This window comes from Taudactylus pleione, unplaced genomic scaffold (assembly GCF_031769625.1).
Source record: "Taudactylus pleione unplaced genomic scaffold, aTauple2 ptg000070l, whole genome shotgun sequence".
NCBI lineage: Eukaryota > Metazoa > Chordata > Amphibia > Anura > Myobatrachidae > Taudactylus > Taudactylus pleione.
This window is the reverse complement of record NW_028284472.1, coordinates 15,664,177-15,685,815: the sequence shown is the minus strand read 5'-3', so window position 1 is coordinate 15,685,815 and position 21,639 is coordinate 15,664,177. Positions and strand designations below refer to the sequence as shown.

At 45.5% G+C, this 21,639-nt stretch overlaps 1 protein-coding gene across 2 annotated transcripts in view; it reads right to left on the bottom strand.

Annotated features, from left to right (window-relative positions):
• Nucleotides 1-21,639, bottom strand: part of CD2AP (CD2 associated protein) — a 137,742-nt gene that overhangs the window by 47,089 nt on the left and 69,014 nt on the right. For both annotated transcript variants that reach the window (XM_088467274.1, XM_088467275.1), the window contains 6 exons: nucleotides 18,887-19,007; nucleotides 13,625-13,818; nucleotides 12,426-12,513; nucleotides 5,958-6,052; nucleotides 4,076-4,171; nucleotides 2,884-2,920 (listed from right to left, as the gene is read on the bottom strand). In XM_088467274.1, the coding sequence (XP_088323400.1) occupies nucleotides 2,884-2,920; nucleotides 4,076-4,171; nucleotides 5,958-6,052; nucleotides 12,426-12,513; nucleotides 13,625-13,818; nucleotides 18,887-19,007 (631 nt within the window). The remainder of the gene's footprint in view (nucleotides 1-2,883; nucleotides 2,921-4,075; nucleotides 4,172-5,957; nucleotides 6,053-12,425; nucleotides 12,514-13,624; nucleotides 13,819-18,886; nucleotides 19,008-21,639) is intronic.

The following is a 21,639-nucleotide window of genomic DNA, read 5'->3' as shown; positions in this document are numbered from 1 at the left end:
GCGTGCTGTCGATGTTGATTGACAGCACGCCCCCTTTGGTGGGCGTGCCTGCCAGACGGAGGCGTTCCCATGGGAACGCCTACCGTCTGAAGCCGGCCCCACTGACATCACTAGTGCCAAAATCACTCCAGGGCTTGTGGCAGGGAGACCCTACCGCAGGGTCTCCGTCGCAAGTCCGATGGTCAAGACCATCGCGACTATCTTTTTGGACGCTCGTATATGCTGTGGGTGGTGACCCACAGCTATACGAGTGTCCAGGAGGAAGCTCCATTTTAATGGAGGAGGGCACTGATTAAGAGCGAGCGCTATGGTCAGAGCGTCCGGCTCTGAATCAGGCCCTAAGTTAGTAAATGATCTGGTCACTGCCAAGGCTAAAGGCCATTACTCAATTCTTCTAGATCTCTCTGCTGCTTTTGACACTGTTGACCACCCTCTTCTCATACAAACACTACAATCCCTAGGTCTTAAGGACATAGCTCTTTCTTAGTTCTCTTCCTACCTATCTGATCGCTCTTTTACTGTTTGTTTTTCTGATTCTGCCTCCTCTTCGCTACCTCTATCAGTTGGAGTACCGCAAGGCTCTATCTTTGCTATTCTCAATCTATACCACCTCTCTTGGTAAACTAATCAGCTCTTTTGGATTTCAGTACCATCTGTATACGGATGATACTCAAATCTACCTATCCTCTCCAGATTTATCACCATCTGTATTAGTCCGTGTCACTGAATGTCTTTCTGCCATTTCATCTTGGATGTCATCTCGCTACCTGAAACTTAATATTTCTAAAACAGAATTAATTATATTTCCACCGGCCAATAACAGTTACCAACCTGATCTCTCTATCACTGTTGATAACTCAACAATCCACCCTGCCCCACAAGCTCGCTGACTTGGTGTCATCATTGACTCTGAACTGTCCTTTGTTCCCCACATTCAATCTGTCTCAACATCATGTTACATACATCTAACATATACAAAATTCGACCATATCTCACACAAGACACTGCAAAAACTCTAATCCATACACTCATTTTCCGCATTGACTATTGCAATAGTCTCCTTACTGGTCTTCCCAAAAACAGGCCATTGCCATTACAATCCATTATGAATGCAGCTGCGAGGCTTATCTTCCTTGCAAAACGTTCATCGTCTGCTGCCCCACTCTGTCAGTCCCTCCATTGGTTGCCGGTTTTCTATCTTAATCAATATAAAATACTTTTACTTACACATAAGGCTAATATAACCAAACCACACCAACATACATCTCTTCACTCATCTCAAAATATCTACCAACCCGACCACTTCGCTCTGCGTCTCTCATCCCCACGCATTACTAGCTCCCATTCACGGTTACAAGACTTTCTTCGGGCTGCACCCACTCTATGGAATGCTTTACCACGCACAATAAGACTCTCCTCTAGTCTTCTATCCTTCAAGCGTTCCCTGAAAACTCACCTCTTCAGGCAAGCTTATCAGATTCCAGAAAAGCCCACATAACCTTCATAGCTTCCATATCTAATTACATCCCCTTTCACAGTCGACACATAACCTCACACATTTGTCTTTCTTTTAATATCCTCCTGATATTTGGCCGAAATTCCTGTGTAACTGGATAATTCAGCCTACCAAGAAACTCTGCATTCTGGCTGGACCAAGATGCAATATATAGCACCTATCCTTGTGTATCAATGCCTATTTCCCTATAGATTGTAGGCTTGCGAGCAGGGCCTTCCTACCTATATATCTGTCTGTTATTACCCTGTTTTGTTCTATTAATGTGTCCAATTGTAAAGCGCAACAGAATATACTGCGCTATTTTAGAAACTGTTAATAAATAAAATAAAAAGAGGGCTCTGCTAGTGGATAGTTGAATCCTTGCATGGTGGCGTTAGAAGAGGTGACCAGAATGCAGATGAGAAGACAGTCAGTGGTGGAGCAGTATGGACCGAAATTAAGTCAGAAATGTAGAAGAGAATGGAGTTATTGAGGGGCTTTGTATGTGAGGACGAGGAGTTCGACTGTACTCTAAGGTGATGGGGAGCCTGTAAAGCTGATAGCAGAGGGATGAGGCCAACACAGAGTGGCAGGAGGAGTAAATGAGATGGGCAGCAGCCTTAAGAATAGAGTGACGTGGGAGAGGAAGGCCAAAAAGGACGAGGAAGCTGTAGTCCAGGCAGGAAATGTTAAGTGCTTGGAAGAGAGGTATGGAGGCATCTATAATGAGGAAGGGTAGGATTCTAGAGGTACAGGTTGAGTCTCCCATATCCAAAATGCTTGGGACCAGGGGTATTTTGGATAACGGAATATTCCGTATTTTGGAATAATTGCATATCATAATGAAATATCTTAGGAATGGGACCCAAATCTAAACACAGAATGCATTTATGTTCTATATACACCATATACACACAGCTTGCAGCTCATTTTATACAATATTTTCAATAATTTTGTGGCTCAAGCAAAGTTTGTGTACATACATGAAATAAATTTATGTTTCATTTACACCCTATACACACAGCCTGAAGGTAATTTTATACCATATTTTTAATAATTTGTGCCTTAGACAAAGTTTGTGTACATTGAACCATCAAAAATCAAAGGTTTTATTATCTCAGTCATGCCAAAATTATTCCGTATTTCGGAATATTCCGTATTTCGGAATATTTGGATATGGGAGACTCAACCTGTATTACAAAAGATGATAGCGGCAAGATTGTGAGACTGGATGTGGGGAGTAAAGGAGAGACTTGGGATCAGAAGGGAAGATGGAGCAACCAACAAGAAGCCCTGCGCTAACTATTACAGTGAAAGGAGACGGCTCAGTCACACTCTACATCACAGTAGACAGGTCTGAATGGCAGGTTAGTAGGACTGTTACAAACCTGGACTTTTTGTAGGAGGCGGAGGCTTCTTTGGCTTCTGTAACAAAGGAAATAATTAAGAGTTACGAAATAAATGGCATAATAAGCTAAAGGGTTTTGCTACATAATTATTATGAAACATAAATATGGGGATAGAGTACTCCAAACTGGTCCTCTCTAACAGCTTTTCAGCAGCCTTATTTATAACAATTTTTGGTCCTGGCGTCCAGACACCGGTGGTTGCCATGATGCCCTCGCCCTTCCAGTAAGAACATTGCGGTGTCCACTACGGCTGGGCTTTCAGACACTTAACGGAAGTGCCAAATGCGTCTCATCTCAGTGTGCCATGTACTTCACCGTAAGCCGACCTACTGTACTTGGATGCTAGGACCAAAGGCGCTCCACACCTGGACTATTGCCAAAACCTATTAAAACTTTTTTAATGAACCCTATTCACACATTGTACTAAATAATTTTAAATTCTTAAGACTTTTAATATTGTTTTTTTTTTTTTGCTCCAAATTTAAAAGAATGTGACCATCCAAAAACTTTTATCATTTTCATCATCATCCTTGTCCAGGTCTCCAGCCACGTAATTTTTTAGCGAGAATCCTATAGAAGTGCATTTCACCCCACAATATTTCTGGATTAATATGACAGAAACCGCTCATTACTAGTCTGTTCTAGTGTTAACATTTAGAGCTGGGGTGGGCAATTAGTGGCCCTCCAGCTGTTGTGAAACTACACATCCCAGCATACCCTGCACCACTTTTAGCATGCCCTGATAGTAAAACTCTGGCAGGGAATGCTGGGATGTGTAGTTCCACAATAGCTATAGATGCTCGGACGGGTAACATCTTGACCTGGCACTTATATCATTTAAACCCAGGGCCATGCAACGTTTAACTGTGCTTCCATCATTCTGATGGGCTACAGACGGTTCTCCATCATTCTGATTGGCTAGTCGGTTCTAGCTCCCTTAACTTCGTTTCCTGCTCTTCCGTGTGCACCTAGTTTTGAGAAATGGTTACTCTGAAGTGGCTCTCTGACTCTGGTCACACATCTTACAATCCATTACATAATAAATATATATTCTTAACTATCCCCCATGAGATATGTCCAGATCTTTTGTGATAATTAATAAACACATTTCACAAGCACAGTGTTATCTGCATCTGCAGCTGAAGAGCAGAACATAAACATGTGCACTCACCTCCTTTTCAGAATCGTAGATGACAGCGAAGTTGTCAGGAAAAACTCCTTCTCGGCCATTCAGTTCTCCTCTCCACCAGCCTGGGTCTCCTGTGTCCTGACAACAAGTGTGATTATTAAGAGATCCTAAAATAATAAAGTGTTTCTTTTTTGGGGGTCCACCAAGCTATCTTTTTGCAAATGAGGACCACTGACAGGTGAAGTGAATAACATTGATATCTCATTACAATAGCACCTGTCAAGGGTTGGGTTACATTAGGCAGCAGGTGAACACTCAGTTCTTGAAGTTGGAGGCAAGCAAAAAGGGGCAAGCGTAATGCCGGGTACACCCTGGACGATAGGTCGTCCGATCCCGCGAGTCGTCAGCAACATCGCTAGCGAGGGCCATGCAGCACGGCCCCCACCACTGCACCGTCGCTCCCGGCATTGGCGAGTGTGTATGCATTTGCCGATGCCGAGACCCCACCGCTTACGACATCGTATGCGTACACCGTTAAATGTTTACCCAGCTTAAGGATCTGAGCGACTTTGACAAGGGCCGAGTTGTGATGGCTAGATGACTGGGTCAGAGCATCTCCGAAACCACAGGTCTTGTGTGGTGTTCCTGTTACGCAATGGTTAGTACCTACCAAAAGTGGTCCAAGGAAAAACAACCTGTGAAACGGCGACAGGGTCATGGGTGCCCAAGACTCACTGGTGCGTGTGGGGAGTGAAGGCTAGCCCGTCTGGTCTTATCCCACAGAAGAGTTACTGTAGCACAAATTGCTAAAAAAATTTACTGCTGGCTATAATAGCAAGGTGTCAGAACACACTGTGCATCGCAGCTTGCTGCATAGCTGCAGACCAATCAGAGTGCCCTTGCTGAACCCTGTCCAACACCCGAAAAGCGCCTACAAGGGGCACATGGGTGTCAGAACAAAACCATGGAGCAATGGAAGAAGGTGGCCTGGTCTCATGAATCAGGTTTTCTTTAACATCATGTGAACAGCCGGGTGGGTGTTTGCGCGTCATTTCACTTGATAAGAGATGGCACCAGGACGCACCAAGGGAAGAAGGCAAGCCGGCGGAGGCAGTGTGATGCTCTGGGCAATGTTCTGCAGGGGAATCTTAGGTCCTGGCATTTATGTGGATGTTACACACCTTCATGGCAATTCCCTGAGGGTAGTGACCACTCCCCGCGGGATAATGTGCCCAGCCACACTGCAAACATTGGTCAGGAATGGTTTGAGGAACATGAGAAAGTGTTCAAGGTGTTGATTTGGCCTCCAAATTATCTAGATCTCAGTCCATAATGGGATGTGCTGGAAAATCAAGTCCGAGCCATGGAGGCCCCATCTCACAATTTACAGGACTTAAAGCATCTGCTGCCAACGTCTTGGTGCCAGATATCATAGGAGGTCTTACGGAATCCATGCCTCGACGGGTCAGAGCTGTTTTGGAGGCACGAGGGGGACCCACATAATACTAGGCATGTGGTTTTAATATTATAGCTCACAGGTGTATATATTTGCATGTACTGTGTGTTACAGCTGTGAGGATGATTCTTCTATATAATTTACATATCAGCATGAAGCCTGCTATATCCTGGGCTGCTAGGAATGTTCGTATTAATGAGTGCATCCTGTCGAATGCCAGGGGCAAGATGGCGATATTACAAAGCTGCCAGCAAAACAAAACCCTACGTCCATACTGATGGCTAAATTATCGTCTAAGGCGTCCATGACTAGCTTACTCTGGTAATAGCGCCAATAGTGCACAATAGGCGACATCCAACAGCTACAAGGGAGGTGTAGACCTTCATTACGCGCCTCACCCCACCCTTATAGTCTTCCATCCATTGCTATGCAGCGTATAACGCTAGATTAGAGGATCGGAAAACTTACTTTACTTAATATGTGGATGATGTCCCCTTCTTTAAAACTGAGCTCATCATCATTTACGCCCTCGTAAGGATACAGCGCCCTGCACATCTCTTTGGCTGTGAAGAAACATATAAAGTTATACTATTAAGCACTTGCATACACTAGAGTTTGTAAGACAGCTTAAAAATAAACAGAGTGATAACAATTTCCTAGATTAGGGCACTAAAAGATGGCTGTTAACACTATTTTCACATGTGAAATAAAAACAAAGAAAAACAACTAATACATAGTAACGCTTCCATGCATCAGCGTAAAAGCAAACACCCTGTATTACAGATTGGCTCGACCAAAATGCCAGCTATAGACATAACTCATAAGGCGTGAGAGCCGAGGATTTTGATATGTTAAAATGAAAATAACAGTAATTCAGAAGGCGGCGCTTCGAAGAGTGGATTACAGAGAAAGCTAGGCAAATCTCAGGTACAATGCCTGGTAACGATTACATGAAATGCTGATTGCGTGTACAGTGTACACACATGATCCGAGACGCACAAAAGTTTTCTTCATCTCTCACAAATTATCTCTGCTGTATTTATAATATTTCCGATGAATAGGACTTAATGCCTTGATGCCACCTTTGTTACTATAGCTATTTTTACTTAAAAAAAAACACTTGCCTATCCCACTCCTAACACGGGACCTTCCATTCCAAAGGGGACACGAAAAAAAAAAAAATGAGATGAGATATGGTAAGAACTTACCCTTGTTATCTCTATTTCTACGAAGTCCATAGGGTTCCAGAGGACACCTTGGGGTATAGGCGATGGCGGCAGACATCCAGGCACCACAGAGTTACATTTTCAGCCTCCCAGGATGCACTGGGGTCCCTCTCCTATACCCCGCCCCCGAGCCTCAGGCCACTCAGTTTCGTAACAAGCCATGGGCCGGAGCAGGAGCAAAAAAGAGAGAAGACAGTCTGGAACACACAAGAATCACATTCTCACCAGAAGGAGACGGAGAAACCGGTGACCAGATCAAAGCCCATCTGCAGTACAGGTGCGACAGGGCGGGAGTCCTGTGGAACCCTATGGACTTCGTAGAAATAGAGATAACAAGGGTAAGTTCTTACCATATCTCATATTTTCTACTTCAGGGTCCATAGGGTATCCACAGGATACCTTGGGGATGTCCCAAAGCAGTATCCTTTAAGGGTGGGGACGCTCCTGTGCTGTAAGGAGAATCCGCCGCCCGAAGGAAGCATCCTGAGAGGCGAAGGTATCAAAAGCATAATACCTTACAAAAATATGGACAGATGACCACGTGGCTGCCAATCACCGCGGAGGCGCCACGTCGAGCTGCCCACGAAGGACCCACAGACCTAGTGGAAGAGCTTTAATAGAGGATGGAACAGGAAGACCTGTGAATCCATCCTGCCAAAGTTAGCGTAGTGGCAGGCCAACCCTTTTTAAGGAAACCAGAAAGGACAAAACAGAGAGTCTGATTTCCTAAATGGACTGGTACGGTCAACTTAAATTCTTAGCGCCCGTACCACATCCAAAGAGGCCTCACCAGCAGAAAGGACTGGGGAAGTAAAGGCAAGCACTGCCCTGTTCCTAGGAAAGATGAGAAAAAGGGAGGTCTACATGACAGAGCCTCCCATTCTGAGATCCTACTGGCCAAATTAAGAGCCAGAAGGAATACAGTCCTAGCCGTAAGCCATTTGAAATCCACTGAGCCCAGTGGATCAAATGGAAGTCCTCAGAGAGCCCTAAGGACTACAGCCAAATCCCAAGGAGCCACAGGTGGAACAAAGGGATGCTGAATATAACGTACACCCTGCACAAAGGTGCGGACATCAGGAAGAGTAGCAATCCTACACTGAAACCATACTAACAGGGCAGAAACCTGCACCTTCAGGTAAGCAAGGCGAAGACCGTTATCTAAGCCCACCTGTAGGAAAGCCAACCTCTGGATATCCGGAATACTGAGGAGCCTAGCCTCTAGGGCGACACAACTGAAAGAAAGTATACCATACCTAATGGTAAATTCTTGCAGATAAAAGCTTCCGAGCTCTTATCATGAACAGAGCCCCTGTTAACTATAGAGCTGGAAAAACTCCTAGACCTTAAGAGGGCAGTCTCCACCGCCACACCGTCAAGGACAGACAACCCAGGTCTGGGTATCAGCCAGGATCCTGAGACAACAGGTCCGGGCGTAGAGGCAACAGCTTCGGAGTGTTAACTGAGAGGCTCCGAAGATCTGAGTAATAGTGCCATCTGGCCTATGCTGGAGCTATCAGCAGGAGCGTGCCTCCTTCTTGCTATTACTGGAGGAAGAAGGGATAACGGAGGGACGAGGTACACAACTTGGAAGGTCCACTGGACCTACCTACATCTATCAGAAGAGTCTCATCTCTGAAAGGCTCCACTTGTTCACCAGAGGATTGAACACCTCCTGATAAAGAGGACATTTCCCTGAATGCACGTCTTCACGGCTGAGAAAGCCTGCTTTCCATCTGAGGATTCCTGAATGAACACTGCCGATGACGGCAGGGATATAGCCTTCCACCAAAGCCAGAATTCGGGACACCACTGTTAGTGTCGCCTGACTTCGGGAACCTCCTAGGTGGTTTACATAAGCCATCATGATGGCGTTGTCAGACTGTACTTGCACGGTATTTCCGTGGAGGACCTGTCCTGCATGCTGGAGAACCTTGAATACTGCTCAGAGTTCTCAGATGTTTATGGGAAGCGCAAAAACTACTGGTGTCCACCTGCCCTGAAACAAGTGTGGACCCGTCACTGCTTCCCAGCCACGGATACTGGCATCTGTCGTCAGAAGGACCCTGTCCGCAATCCCAAAGGGGGTGCCCCTTGTTTAGGTGAGCTTTCCACAGCCACCAGGCCAGAGAGAGACAAACCTCCGGGGAAAGCCTATTGACTTTATCCTATGGGGCAACCCATCCCATCCGGAGAGGATCAAGTTTTTCAGAGGTTTAGAGTGAAGCTGGGTACTCTCCACCATGTCGAACAGCGACACCCTGGAACCCAGGAACCACATTGCCAAGTGAATAGACACTCGGCGACTCTGCAGGCAACTGCGTACCTTTGCCTGTAATGCAGAGATCTTTTCCTCAATCACAAAGATCCTCAGATGTTGGGATATGGAGCATCCCCTGTGAAGAATCAGAGAGGACCATTTCCAGTTTATCAGTCAGCCCTAACGTAGCAACACAGATATTGTCCGTTGCATATGGCACTGAAGTATCTCTGGAGACCGTGGTAACAACAGGAAGTCACCCGGATAGGGTAACAAGCGGACCCCCTGCATCCGCAGGTGGGCTGCCATAACTACCATGACCCTGGTAAACCGTGAGGCGCGGATGCCAGACCAAGGGGCAATGCCTGAAACTGGAAATGCTTATCGACCACTGCAAACCTGAGGAAAACACTGGTGTGCTAAGAAAAGAGGGATATTCAGGTAGTCACCCTGAATATATCCAACGACACCACAAAATTCCCAGGCTCCATTGAATGATGGAATGCAGGGTCCCCCTCCCGAACCGAGGAACCCTCAAGAATTTGTTGAAGGATTCGAGGTTGAGAATGTCCTGGTAAGACCCATTAGGTGTCTGTACCAGAAAGAGGATGGAGTAATACCTCGTTCCCCTTTGGGGCAACGGAATAGGTACTATAACTCCTGCCTGAAGCATAGAGTGTAACACCCTCAAAAATTACAGGGCCTTGTCCTGAACTGACAGAAGACCTGTAACGAAAAACCGTCTGGGAGGCTTTTACCCAGAGGAGAGGACATACCTTCAAGAAAATACTTCTCTTACCCCAGTGTCCGTGGTGGTCAGACACCAGCACTGGGCGAACTGGAGAAGCCGGCATCCAACTCTGGGGGCTCCCGAGAGGAGGCCCGTCCCGTGAGGCTGAAGGCTTATAGTCCAACTTGGGAGTAGGACGTCTTGCACTCCAAGCCTGTTCTTATGGCTGAGCAGATTTCCTGGCTGCTGACTGTCTTGGAAAGCTGTATTTTAGACTTACCCTGGCCTCACAGGGCCGAAAAGACAAAGCCCAGACCCTGATGGGACTGTAGCCGATGGCAGACACGCAGACGTAGCTGCTGCCTGCAGGGCCACAAGTGCGTCCAGACGAGGGCCAAACAGGACTTGTCCCGTAAAAGGCAAAGCATTCCAAATTGAATCTGCGTCCGCTTTCCAAGAGCGCAACCACAGGGAGCGGCAAGCCGCTACTGCTGCCGAGGAGATTCTGGAAATGAGTAGGCTATATGTAAGACCGTCTCATTATGAACGTGGCAAAGTCTCTGAGAATTTGCCACTATCCACCTGCTCTGCTGGAGAGTCAGTGTGCAGAGATCCAGTTACCTACTCAGCGTTCCATGGCTCTGGCCCCCCAGCACACGGCCATAGCCGGCCTGGAAGCCCCTCCAGCAAGGGAATATTGGATTTTAGATATATTTGCACCTTGCAATCTGGAACCTCCTTCAAAGAGGACCTGGAGGGCATGGGCAACGTAGCACTCCTCACTAGGCGTGTAACATGAGAATCTACCCGTAAAGGTAACTCCCATTCGGAAATGTAATTATCCGCAAAAGGGGTATGCAAAAGGTCAACCGTTTTTGAGGCTGGAACCGCTTACCCGGATTTTCCACGCCTCCTCTAAATGATCCACCTGACCAGATAGAGGAATTACAGTGGCAACACCTTTATCCTTAAAGAAGGCATATTTGGATTTAGCCACGGGGGATATGTAATAACCAAAGCAGCACGGACTGCCCGTATAAGGCCAGGTATATAGACTTTAGACCCAGACTACGCCTCCTTTGCACTAAGGGGCTCGTGTCTGAAAAAGTCAATAATGTCACCGTCATCAGACGTCATGTCTTACCCGTCTGAGACCCGAAAGGCCGTTTAGAAGGCCGAAATGGTGACTCCCCCTGTAAAACGTCCATCAGGTGCTATACCATCTGGACAATAAATTCACCCACACAGGCTCCTGCGAGACCTGGGGGGGGCGAAAAACAGGATACACTGGGGTACCATCAACTGTCCAGGGACCCCTGCATGTGATGAGACCACCACAGGCTGCGATAACCCCTATGGGGAAACGCAGGGGGCGTTGCCCACAAGGGCTGTAAGCATCTTAGCCAGCCGAGGGAGGTCCTCTTTTTTTGTGCAGGCACAGTGACAGAAATGAGGCGTGATATATAATACAACATGCCCTCCATAAACCCTCAGCGTCTACATATCCCTCCGCTGACTGCACATGATATCAGTACATTATAGCTGGAAGAGGATATCCTCGTTCACTTTCAGACATGAGGAGTGTGAACGGAGCGTATGTGACCTCCCACACAGAAAAACCACGTTTACTGTGAGGTAATAAACACCCTGCAACACCGCACCGCAAGGGCTGTAGCAGAAGAACAGGGATAGGAAAAAGGCTGACAGTCAGAAATGAAAGTACAGGCAAACAGCGCTAGCATTTAAGTCACATACAATGCACAGATAACATCCTGCATTACAAGCACTGCGATCAACTACACAGACCAGAGCCTGGTAGGAAACAGTGCTGCATATACTGACCTTAATTGAAGGAGAGGTATGCGGGGGACCCGGACCGCAATGGCATCTGTATCAGCTTCCAGCAGCGTTTGCCATCCCCAGCACATGTAGGGAGAAAATGGCCACCGAGGAGCAGAGAGAAGGCAGGGCCCGGGGGAGGAGCGCTGACACAGCCCACTCAGACCGCTGTGGAATGGCACTGTGCAGCGGGGGAGACGCCGGCTGTGAGACAGGGAAGGCGTTCTCCCCTGGCCTGCTATTAACCCCTGGGACGCCGCGCTGTACCGCACATGCTGCGGTCCGCTGTCCCTGGTGGTCTAGTGGAAGGCGCAGGATCCGTACCTGGCCCCACGCACAGCCGGTACCCAGGGAGCCCCCTGCCTGGGGACCAAACAGGACTGTGTTACCGGCGGGTGCCCACCGCGGGACCCCGCCGCTTACCTTGTTCCCCGTGCATCCGGCCACAGTCCAGGTAGCCGGGATCACCGCTAGCTGTGACCACAGCTACCTACCAGCATCCCCGGATCGGTACCGGCGTTCTGGTACCGGCAGGGTGTAGGAGTGACAGCATGGACGTCAATACTGACTGTCCTATGCAGGAGCACTCTAGTTGTGCAGCCACAGCTGCGAAGAAATATCCAGCGGCCTTAAAAAGACCCCCCTTTGTACGGTGCGACTGGTCCGGCCAGGCACCGACGAAAACTGAGTGGCCTGAGTCTCGGTGGCGGGGTATAGGAGAGGGACCCCAGTGCATCCTGGGAGGCTGAAAATTTAACTCTGTGGTGCCTGGATGTCTGCCGCCATCGCCTATACCCCAAGGTATCCTGTGGATACCCTATGGACCCTGAAGTAGAAAGAAAAATTTGGACAGACAATCCACACAAACACACAATCCCCACCTTTAGGCTTGCCGTCTACATCTGTCCTTGGTAGGTCTGAACTAGTTGTACGAGACACTTTTGTCGCTGGTGTTGGGGTGGGTGATGGCTGCAATACAGAGAGACATCATAAAGGCGCAAACAAACAGAAAAGTCGTCACATAATGCATTTATTGCAGCGTTTAAATCTGTAAAGACCAGATCAATGAAATATGACAAAGATAGTCCAACTCCATGAATCATCCAGGGCTGTGGTGATTGATGAGTACCATCTCTTTCATTGCCCTTGATGAGTGGGCACTATAACAACCAGACATCCCTGAAGTCCTGCTGTCAAAGACAACTGGCCCCCATCATCGGAACACGTGGTTTATAGTGCTGAAAATTAAAGCAACATGTATCTAACCTGGTGTGGACTGTAGGGGGAGATTCAGCAAACCTTCTGAAAAAGAAAAGTAGAGGTGTACCTAGAGAAACCAATCAGCTTCTAGCTATCATGCTATAGAATGTACTAGGTAAATGACATCTATAATGTGATTGGTTGCTATAAGCAAACACCTCCCACTTGGGGCCAATGCTATGACTTCACATCCACTTGGTGTTTGGCAGGCTAGGGCAAAAACAGTGGTGACCTGGATGAGCCTGTACCACATCTATATCGGATAGTGGCTGGCAAAGCCCATACTAGTACATTCCATTTACATGGGATCTATGGGGCGTTCTTATACAACTTATTGCAGTGGTGTAACACGTTATCACAGTCGCAACCAAGTGACACTCAGCTGCCATAGACAAAATGACAATACTCTATAATAAATATATAGAGTACATGGTTATGCAGTATCTGCTCCCCCATCACATAGAAAATATTTTGGCCTCTGGGCGATAGTCTTGGTCATTTATATATATAAAAAAACAAAACAAAATCTAAAACAAAATAACCTATTTGGTCCAATAATACCAAACACCAAAAGTGATTGACTGGAGAAAAAAAAAAAAAAAAAAAAAAAACTGATTTGTGGTTAAAGCTGAAAATGGGTTTGGACCTTGAGGTACCATAAAGCTCTTGCTCGTTAATACAGATCCCATGACTGTCCCATGTTCTCTCTTCTCCAACCCCCCCCCCCCAACAAGAAAAGAACACTATTTTCCTACAAAATAAAAGCCATCCCCTCACACATGTAAGGAGTCTGGCAGCGTATAGTACACAGTGCATTTACCTTCTCAGGCTTTTTTACTTCAGGTTCGGAGGTCGGTATCCTCGGCTTCAGTTTCACAGACCCTTCTTTGAAAATATCTCCAAAACCAACTCCCATGATTTTCTTAGGATGCGCCACAGTCACAGGAGACCCTTCTGAGTTACTAGCCGGGAATAGTACAGGCGACGTAGGAGAAGTAACAGCAGGAGGATCAACTAAGAAACACATGAGACAAACTTAGCGCTTCTTTCCATGAACAACGTTTTGTCCTTTGGTTTGTACATGCTGGACCTTCAGCCACCAGCTGAAGTATGTTCTATTTGCCATCGAATGAACGTAAAGTAGTCCTCATTCACCACGTATGGGAAACACAAGGCTGAGCATGGGTGGGCAAACACCGTACATCTAACCAGCACCCTCAACCATGCCTTTAAGTACAGATGATCCAATTACTATCAATAAACCGTCACTGCTCTGCTGGCACATACATACACACATACATAAATACCACACATATCAAGATATCCATCTAGCAAAAGTGTGACTATGTAAAAAACTTTCAACCCACCGTAATATTGCTGCAAATCTATCTAATGTTTTTTCTTTTTGTGAGAACTGGATGCAATTTGTTATGCAGGTTCCCCACAAGCAAATATATATAAATATGCTGTAATATCCATGCAGCATACTGTTTCCTAATAAAGGGAATGACTTTCACCCTGTCACAGTTCATAGAGAGCCCAACCTTAAGTAACACAAACACTATCCCTAATCCACGGTAGGTAAAGAGGTCTCAATGTATATAGTTAAATATAACAAAAATATATGGGTCCAAGCGCTCTACCTCAAAAAGCACAAACAAATCCCAAGTTTAATTGGGAGTGAGAAAAAAATTCTAAATCAAATAGAACAGATGTCTGTCATAGAGTCACGTGTTTTAGGATAAATTTTTTCCAATATAGGTGATCCCACTGTAGTCCAAAAATGCTAAAGTATAAGCCCAATCCTGAATCCTTCAATACACATGGTTTTCAACACTATGAATCCATTAGTGTCATGCTGTTCCTCGTGAAGACATCATATAAAACATAAGAGCACATCCATAGTGTAAAACAGTATGATATTTATTTCACATAGAAACACACACAACAAAATGTCTGCGTACCATGTGTGCGCTTTTTTGGAAAAGGTACAATTCAATGCGTATAGGGGTAATTAATATTAGCTCCCCCTACTAAGCTGTACCTCCTTTCCTTCAGATCACGGTATTGCTGCCACCAGATACTCCACCAACGCGTTTCAACCAACAGTAGGTCTTTTAATGGGCTCGATTCAATTGACCGCAAACTAAAGAGCGCCGGGAGAGAGGAGCTCCCGGAGCTATTCAATCCAGCGCGCTGTTAAGGATTCCTTCTTACACCCCTCCAGGGGTGCGAGCAGAAATCCAACAAAAGCACAGGCACGATGCGGTTTTCTGCCCTTATCGCTGGGAAAACAGCATCGCGCCGGGAAGTTTAGTGGGAGAATGCCTGTTCTCGCAACTAAACACCCTGTCTAAGGCGTGAGGAGGGGCAGGAGAAAAGGCATTGCCCGACCTAACTGCGCGCAGAATTGAATAGCTCCAGGAGCTCCCACCCGGCGTTATTTAATTTGCAGTCAGTTGAATCGAGCCCCTTGTTTGTACTCTTTGAGGTAGAGTGCTTGGACCCATATATTTAGCTTATGATTTGGTGTCTTTTATAGTATATGCTGACCAACCACTGGAAAGCACTTGTGACTATACAGTATGTGTGTGCACGCCATTAGCTTAGCCAGTTAACAATGGCGTGTGTCAGAATTTCCAGTCTCTCACTACCAACCAACCAGATGCCGATTGGATGGGACGTCCTAGGTGCCACCATATAAGATGTGATTTGTGGCAGACTAGAACGTACTAATTAAACAGTCAAGATTTTAGAAACCTTACTTAGAAATACGCATTAAATCTACTTCAAGCATGTGAAAAAGGGAATTAAGCAGCTGTAATACACAGTGAGGGTAACATGTTTATGTCCGTTTAGTTCCATTGAAATTGACAAAAATCAGGAAAACCATGAACATATTTTTGTTATTCGTTCTTGTAGGAGGTAATATTGTAGAAAATACAAAAGTATCGTTTTGTAGCTATCACTATGGGAAGTCACCAACAGTAATAAATGTACATGTCTGTATGTAGGGAAGGGAGACCAGGTCATTAGTAACTACACAATATGCACGTCTCTACATGTAAATGGGATCCGGCAGCAGCAGAAAACGCCATACTATATTGATAATAAATATAAGCTTTAATCAGCAAGTACCCAGATGGCAAGCTCTTAAAAGCAGGACACCCCTCCTACTAATTTGTCTGCTCTCTTGGTTGTCTATTGACATTTTCCTTGTATTTACAGAGCAGACACGTTCTTTAAATGTGATAATAAACCAGCATATTGGGTACAGCAGAGTGCAGCACATGCCGTCTGTCTTACTGCTGGCAGAACATACTTGTATATAGACGGATACAGGGATATGCCACCAGTTTATTATGGTCCCTGGCATCTGCTATGCCTAAGTGCCCTCTGTAATGTGAAGCAAACCCTAACATCCATACTAGTCAGGGTTAGTAGAGAGTATAAGGGCTTTGGCATACTGCTCTCCAGGACGATGGTCTCCTCATTCCATCGGTAAAGTTGACCACACACCGACAGGCATAACCCATCTTTGTTAGGCTGGTCATACACTTACAGATGATCTTTCCAACCAGCCAGCTGGAAAATCTGGTCATGTATTGGTGCCAATGACAATCAAGCGATAGTTCACAAATGCCAGAAAATTGACAAAAATAGTCTTTCAGGCAAATTGGGTAAATCAAAAAGATTTAAGCAACTTGTCGGTACGACCGTTTCTCCGTGTTTGGGAGCAAACGGCTAATTGTCATTTGTTCCCATCCATGGCCAGATTTTCGTTAGAATTAGAAACTGTAGGTGTGTGGCCAGTTAAACAAATATTGAATTTGCCTAAACTGCCCATCAGTAGGGATCACTGTTATTCTACTTAATACTTTCGGATGTATTTCATATCTGAATGGTCCACGGCCTCAATACGGTCACGATTGTGTTCCAAGCTGCTGATTGGGGGGAGCAATGCCCTCGCACGTCTGCTTGGTCCCAAAATATTTACACTTGTTCATCTGTTTCACCAAACCGGACTGTCCCCGAAACTTGCATCGTTCCTTTCAACCTACAAAGTCAATTATTTACACCCATACGGAGCAGCAGGGTGCAAAGATCAAATTGAGCAAGATCAGCCATATAGATGCGCCCTAAAGGACACGCAATCAACTGTGGGGCGAGTGGCGTTTCACCATGATGCAGTCATTAAAAACTCCTCTGCCTCTTCTCTCCTACCCACGCATTTCTTTACACCAACCTGCCTTTATGGTCTCTTATGTGGGGTATTTCCAATTGCGTACAACATAGATTTACTCATCACTTCAGTCAATCTCCCCAATCCAGACACTCATTTCTCTCACCTACAGTCCTTCAGCATGCGAGTTCATACGGTGCGTCAGCTCGACAATGTGTGTGTTAATTTTTGCAACTTTACACAGTGGCAGATTGCACATAATGATTTACAATAACGGTCTTTAGTTAGTTATAATATAAAGTTATTTAGCTTCCGCTGTTACAGAAACAAGAGATTTTTAATTTCAAACATAGTTCCCTCTGTGCACATACCCCAGGCTCAGGAGCTACGCACATGGTTTTGTCACAGGAAATAAAACATTTCCAGGCCAATTATGTGTATTTTTATATCACATCAATCACGGGGAACAACGGGATGATAACGAGTGATGTACGAATTAACGACCCGAGATTCCTCTGTGCCCGCTTCTGAAATCTGCTCTAGCTGGGCAAATACTGTATCTGTCCAAGGCACCGAAGGCTCACAGTATACACAATTCCCAGCTTGATTCAAACCATGTGCAATGACCACATTATTTCCGGCCACGTATACGGGGCGAGCCGTGCCTGCCGAACATCCCCTTTCAATATCAGCAGCTGTTCCCCTCTGCATAGCTTAAAGTAATTATCACAGGCTACGAAGTATTATGTGCACGGGGCTTAATGCTGTCGCTGAGCTCTGTGCGTTGCCTGGATCAAAAGGTAAAGGGGAAAACTGAAACATACGTCAGGGACTGTTAAGACATGACGTAATAGAAATGGTGAGAAGAGGAGTAAAAGTTAGAAAACAACCTGATCTCACTGAGGGCCTGATTCAGAGCCGCTCGTAAGCAGCCGCTGCTTCGCTATGAGCGTTGTTCACACAACTGCGCACGCGTATGGTTCGTAATGTGCATGCGCAAACCAATCATTGCGGTTGGAAATAGAGCGCTCGCAAAACAGCGAGGGGCTGCTAATGTGATTGACAGCATGTACCGTTTGTGGGTGGTAACAGGGGAAGGTGCTTGAAAACAGGGGGAGTGGAGATCCGAACGCAGGCGTGCCTAACGGTCAAAAGGGCGTTTAATGGGAATGCATAGTTATTAAAGGAGCGTCATCGACCACGTCACTTGGTTGTCTTTTAGCCTGAACTGCTGGCAGTTATAGCGGTAAGAAAAACCTACCACAAGCACTGCGAGCAGTTCAGATGACTTTCGATGTGCCCGATTAATCAAATAAATACCGGAGATGAGGTGTGATGCGAACGGCAAAGGGGCGTCTTTAGAAAATAGCGAGCGCATATTTCGTTCGCTCAGACATAGAGGCGTCAACAAACCGCAATGAGCGAGCGCTCAAATTAAATAACCTGCCCCTTTTTTGGAACGACCGTCCGCAAATAGCGTCCGGCTCTGAATCAGGCCCTGAGAGCGGAAGGGATATATTTAATTTAAAAGGTCATTGTTTGACCCCTTTAATCCACGCAGGAAATATCTACAGATTATTATAATTTTTTTTTCCCCGTTTTGTTGAACTGTACTGAAAGGGAAGTTCTCTAGTGTACATCTTTACAGAGGAACAATCGCCTGCAACCTTGGATGCAGCCATTTTCTGGCAATCCACAGGGAACTAATGACATCATTAAGACAATTACATTGAAATGCAGCTTATCAATTCATTAGGAACCGACCCAGTGGTTCGGCCGGGAAAATTGCTGTTGCTTCTTAAAGTCACAGTGTCCTTGAACTCTTAATCCCGCTGTTGGTGTGCGATACACAGAAAGCTAAGCCCCACTGTAAGAGAAAAATGACGAATAAAGAGTTACCTGAATCTTCTGAACTCTCCTGGCTTTCGCCATCGTCGGACAGGTCCAGCTCTTTCACAAAGTTTGACGGAAACAGCCCAGATCGCCCGCTGCACGTCCCGCACCACCAGCCCTCTTCTACCTTCAAGGTGTAAGCAGCACAGTCAGCAAAGATGGATATAAAACCCTCGGACAGGGGCATTATACGAGCTTTCCCTACGTTTTGTACAATCAGCAGGTTATCATGCGTTTTAGCATACATCCTCCTTTTCTGTCTGAAGAGACGACAAACATCCAGCTAGCAGTCCTATCAGCTCGAAAGTAATGTCTTTTTACAGAACAGTCGGTCATAAATGGGCCTTTGCGCCCATGATTCACCTCCAGTATGGAACTTATCGCTGGCAGCTAGTAACTTTGAGGAGTGATACCGTAATGGTAAATTGGACCCACAAAAAAATGTCTATGGCTGCAATAAGAAAATCTCTCTCATCACCCGTTATTGGCAAAATAAATAAAATAATCCTAAACCTTAAATGTAGATTGTTTTTTTTATTTTTATTTTCAAAACAATTAGAGGTGCCCACACAGTAGGCGTTCAGGTCACAATCCGATATAGTGTCGGATTTCTCCCCCTGCAGTGGTGGGCACGATTTGGTGTTTAAAACAATCCAAATTGACCCACGATCTATCGTGCATCCTATACTATTCGAGAGCATCGTGATAAGATTTTCAGATCTTGCTTGCAGCAGGCAAGATCTGAAGATGCGATATACGACCAGCGGGTACGCGCATCGTAATCGTGAGTAGAGACTCACGATTAGGACATATTTTACACGATCTGTCGTCCCGATGCATCGGATTCGGGCTGATCGTGTAAAATATTGCCTAGTGTGAGGGCACCTTTACTCCAAGAATAATTACTGTGCAACAGTTACAGTAACAATATTTGAGAAGCTACAATGGAGTGACAATGGGTGGCGCTGTATTTTAAACTATCACTGTTTTTAATTGTCACTGTCTCATTAATGTGAAAGTGCACTCTCATAAATCACATTCCTGAAATGTTATGATGCTTAGCAAGCACTGGTCACCGTAAGATTTAGCCCACAATCTTCCCTGCATGTTTCAGGTTTCAACAAAGAAACCTATTTTGCAACCAAAACACCCCCTACAATGTATTCTGCAACGTCCAATGTATACTGTAGTGTATCCTTTGTATGTAGTACATGTGTCATTTATAAGATGCTCCATCCACTTGGCTGAGTAAGAATAAAATTAAATGAGTGTGTACTTCTGTCTTACACATTTTTTGTATGACTTTACTGTACTTGCATGGTCATAGGAATTCACGCGTACAAAAGCCCAGCTCTCTCTATAAGGTGAGACTGACACACATCCAAAGGGATCTCATCAATTACGCATTAATAGCCAGTTTCTAGGGGGAGCGAAACTCCCACCAGATGCGTAGACCCAATACCGAGTACATGAATGTTACCTTGCTGGGGGACTGGAGCTTTTTAAAGTCCCACCATTGTGAAGGAGCCTTCAAACACTCAAACCATTACATCAGAAACATGCCCTTGGTCTATCCAAATCCGGGCTGATCAATTCTTACTCTATGGCAGTGGTTCCCAAACTTTTTAGAATCACGGCGCCCTAGAGTATCCACATTCTTTTCCACGGCACCCCTGGGTCAAAAGTTTCTTATTGAGAAATTCAGCAAAACTTAAATTAAGTAAACTGTGCTTATACTGTATAGAGGTCACCCTTGGCTTCAGTCATGTGATGATGACAGGGCTCCAATTTTTTTTGTCCACATATTTTTTGATTGGCAGCAGCCAGCACTGGTTTTGTCCATCATACTGACTAAAAATAGTTCTATTTGTACTGGACCCACCAACCCAAGGCACCCCTGCTCAATGCCTGATAATGTCCCGCTTAATGTACTTACAGTATAGCAAGGCGGATTTCCAGAGGTAAACGGGAATGCACATATATATATCCTAACATATACTTAACCTCCCAGGATTTTTGCTATTCGAACTACATCTCCCAGCAGCCCCCTCCCCAGTGACAAGATGGAGGGGAGACCACCGGGAGCATGCATTTTTTACGCGCCGCAGGGTTTTCAGCTCTGAAAACCCTGCGGCCATTTTTAAAAAATTATTATTGGATACCGCGGGCATCAGGAGCGCGCATATCTGCGGTAATCCAAAATTGGGCAAAAGGTTTTTCTTTTTAACCTTGCTAAACCTTACGCCCAATTGAATATGCCCCATAGAGTTCCTCGTGACAAGCTAATCGGTCTGACAATGACACGCTATAAGCTTGCATTATGATTTCAATTTAACAGTCTCTATTTTAATTTTCCAAGGTGAAAAGGACGGGTTTCATTATTTTATTCTTTTACAAGTAAAATGAACAATGGAGAAAGATTTTGGAATGAGTAAAGAACACATATGGGATATTGAGTAAGAAGGCGCATAACATATAAATGCCAAGGACTGTACGAGTTCAGATCCAGCGAACCATCTGCTCTAGATTACAGAAATATCAGATAGCCAGATATATCAAAAGATGTGACTTCTAAAAATAAGAACATCTGCAATGAGCTACTGACACAGGAATAAATCTAGATGTGAGCCTGCACGGCTGTGATCAGATCTGCAGAACCTCTGACAGAGCGATACGTCTACACTGCAGACGATCAGAATGGTGGCAACAATGGGGAAACGGGCAAAAACCAGAAATTGGTTTATAGAAGTCGTTTCTTT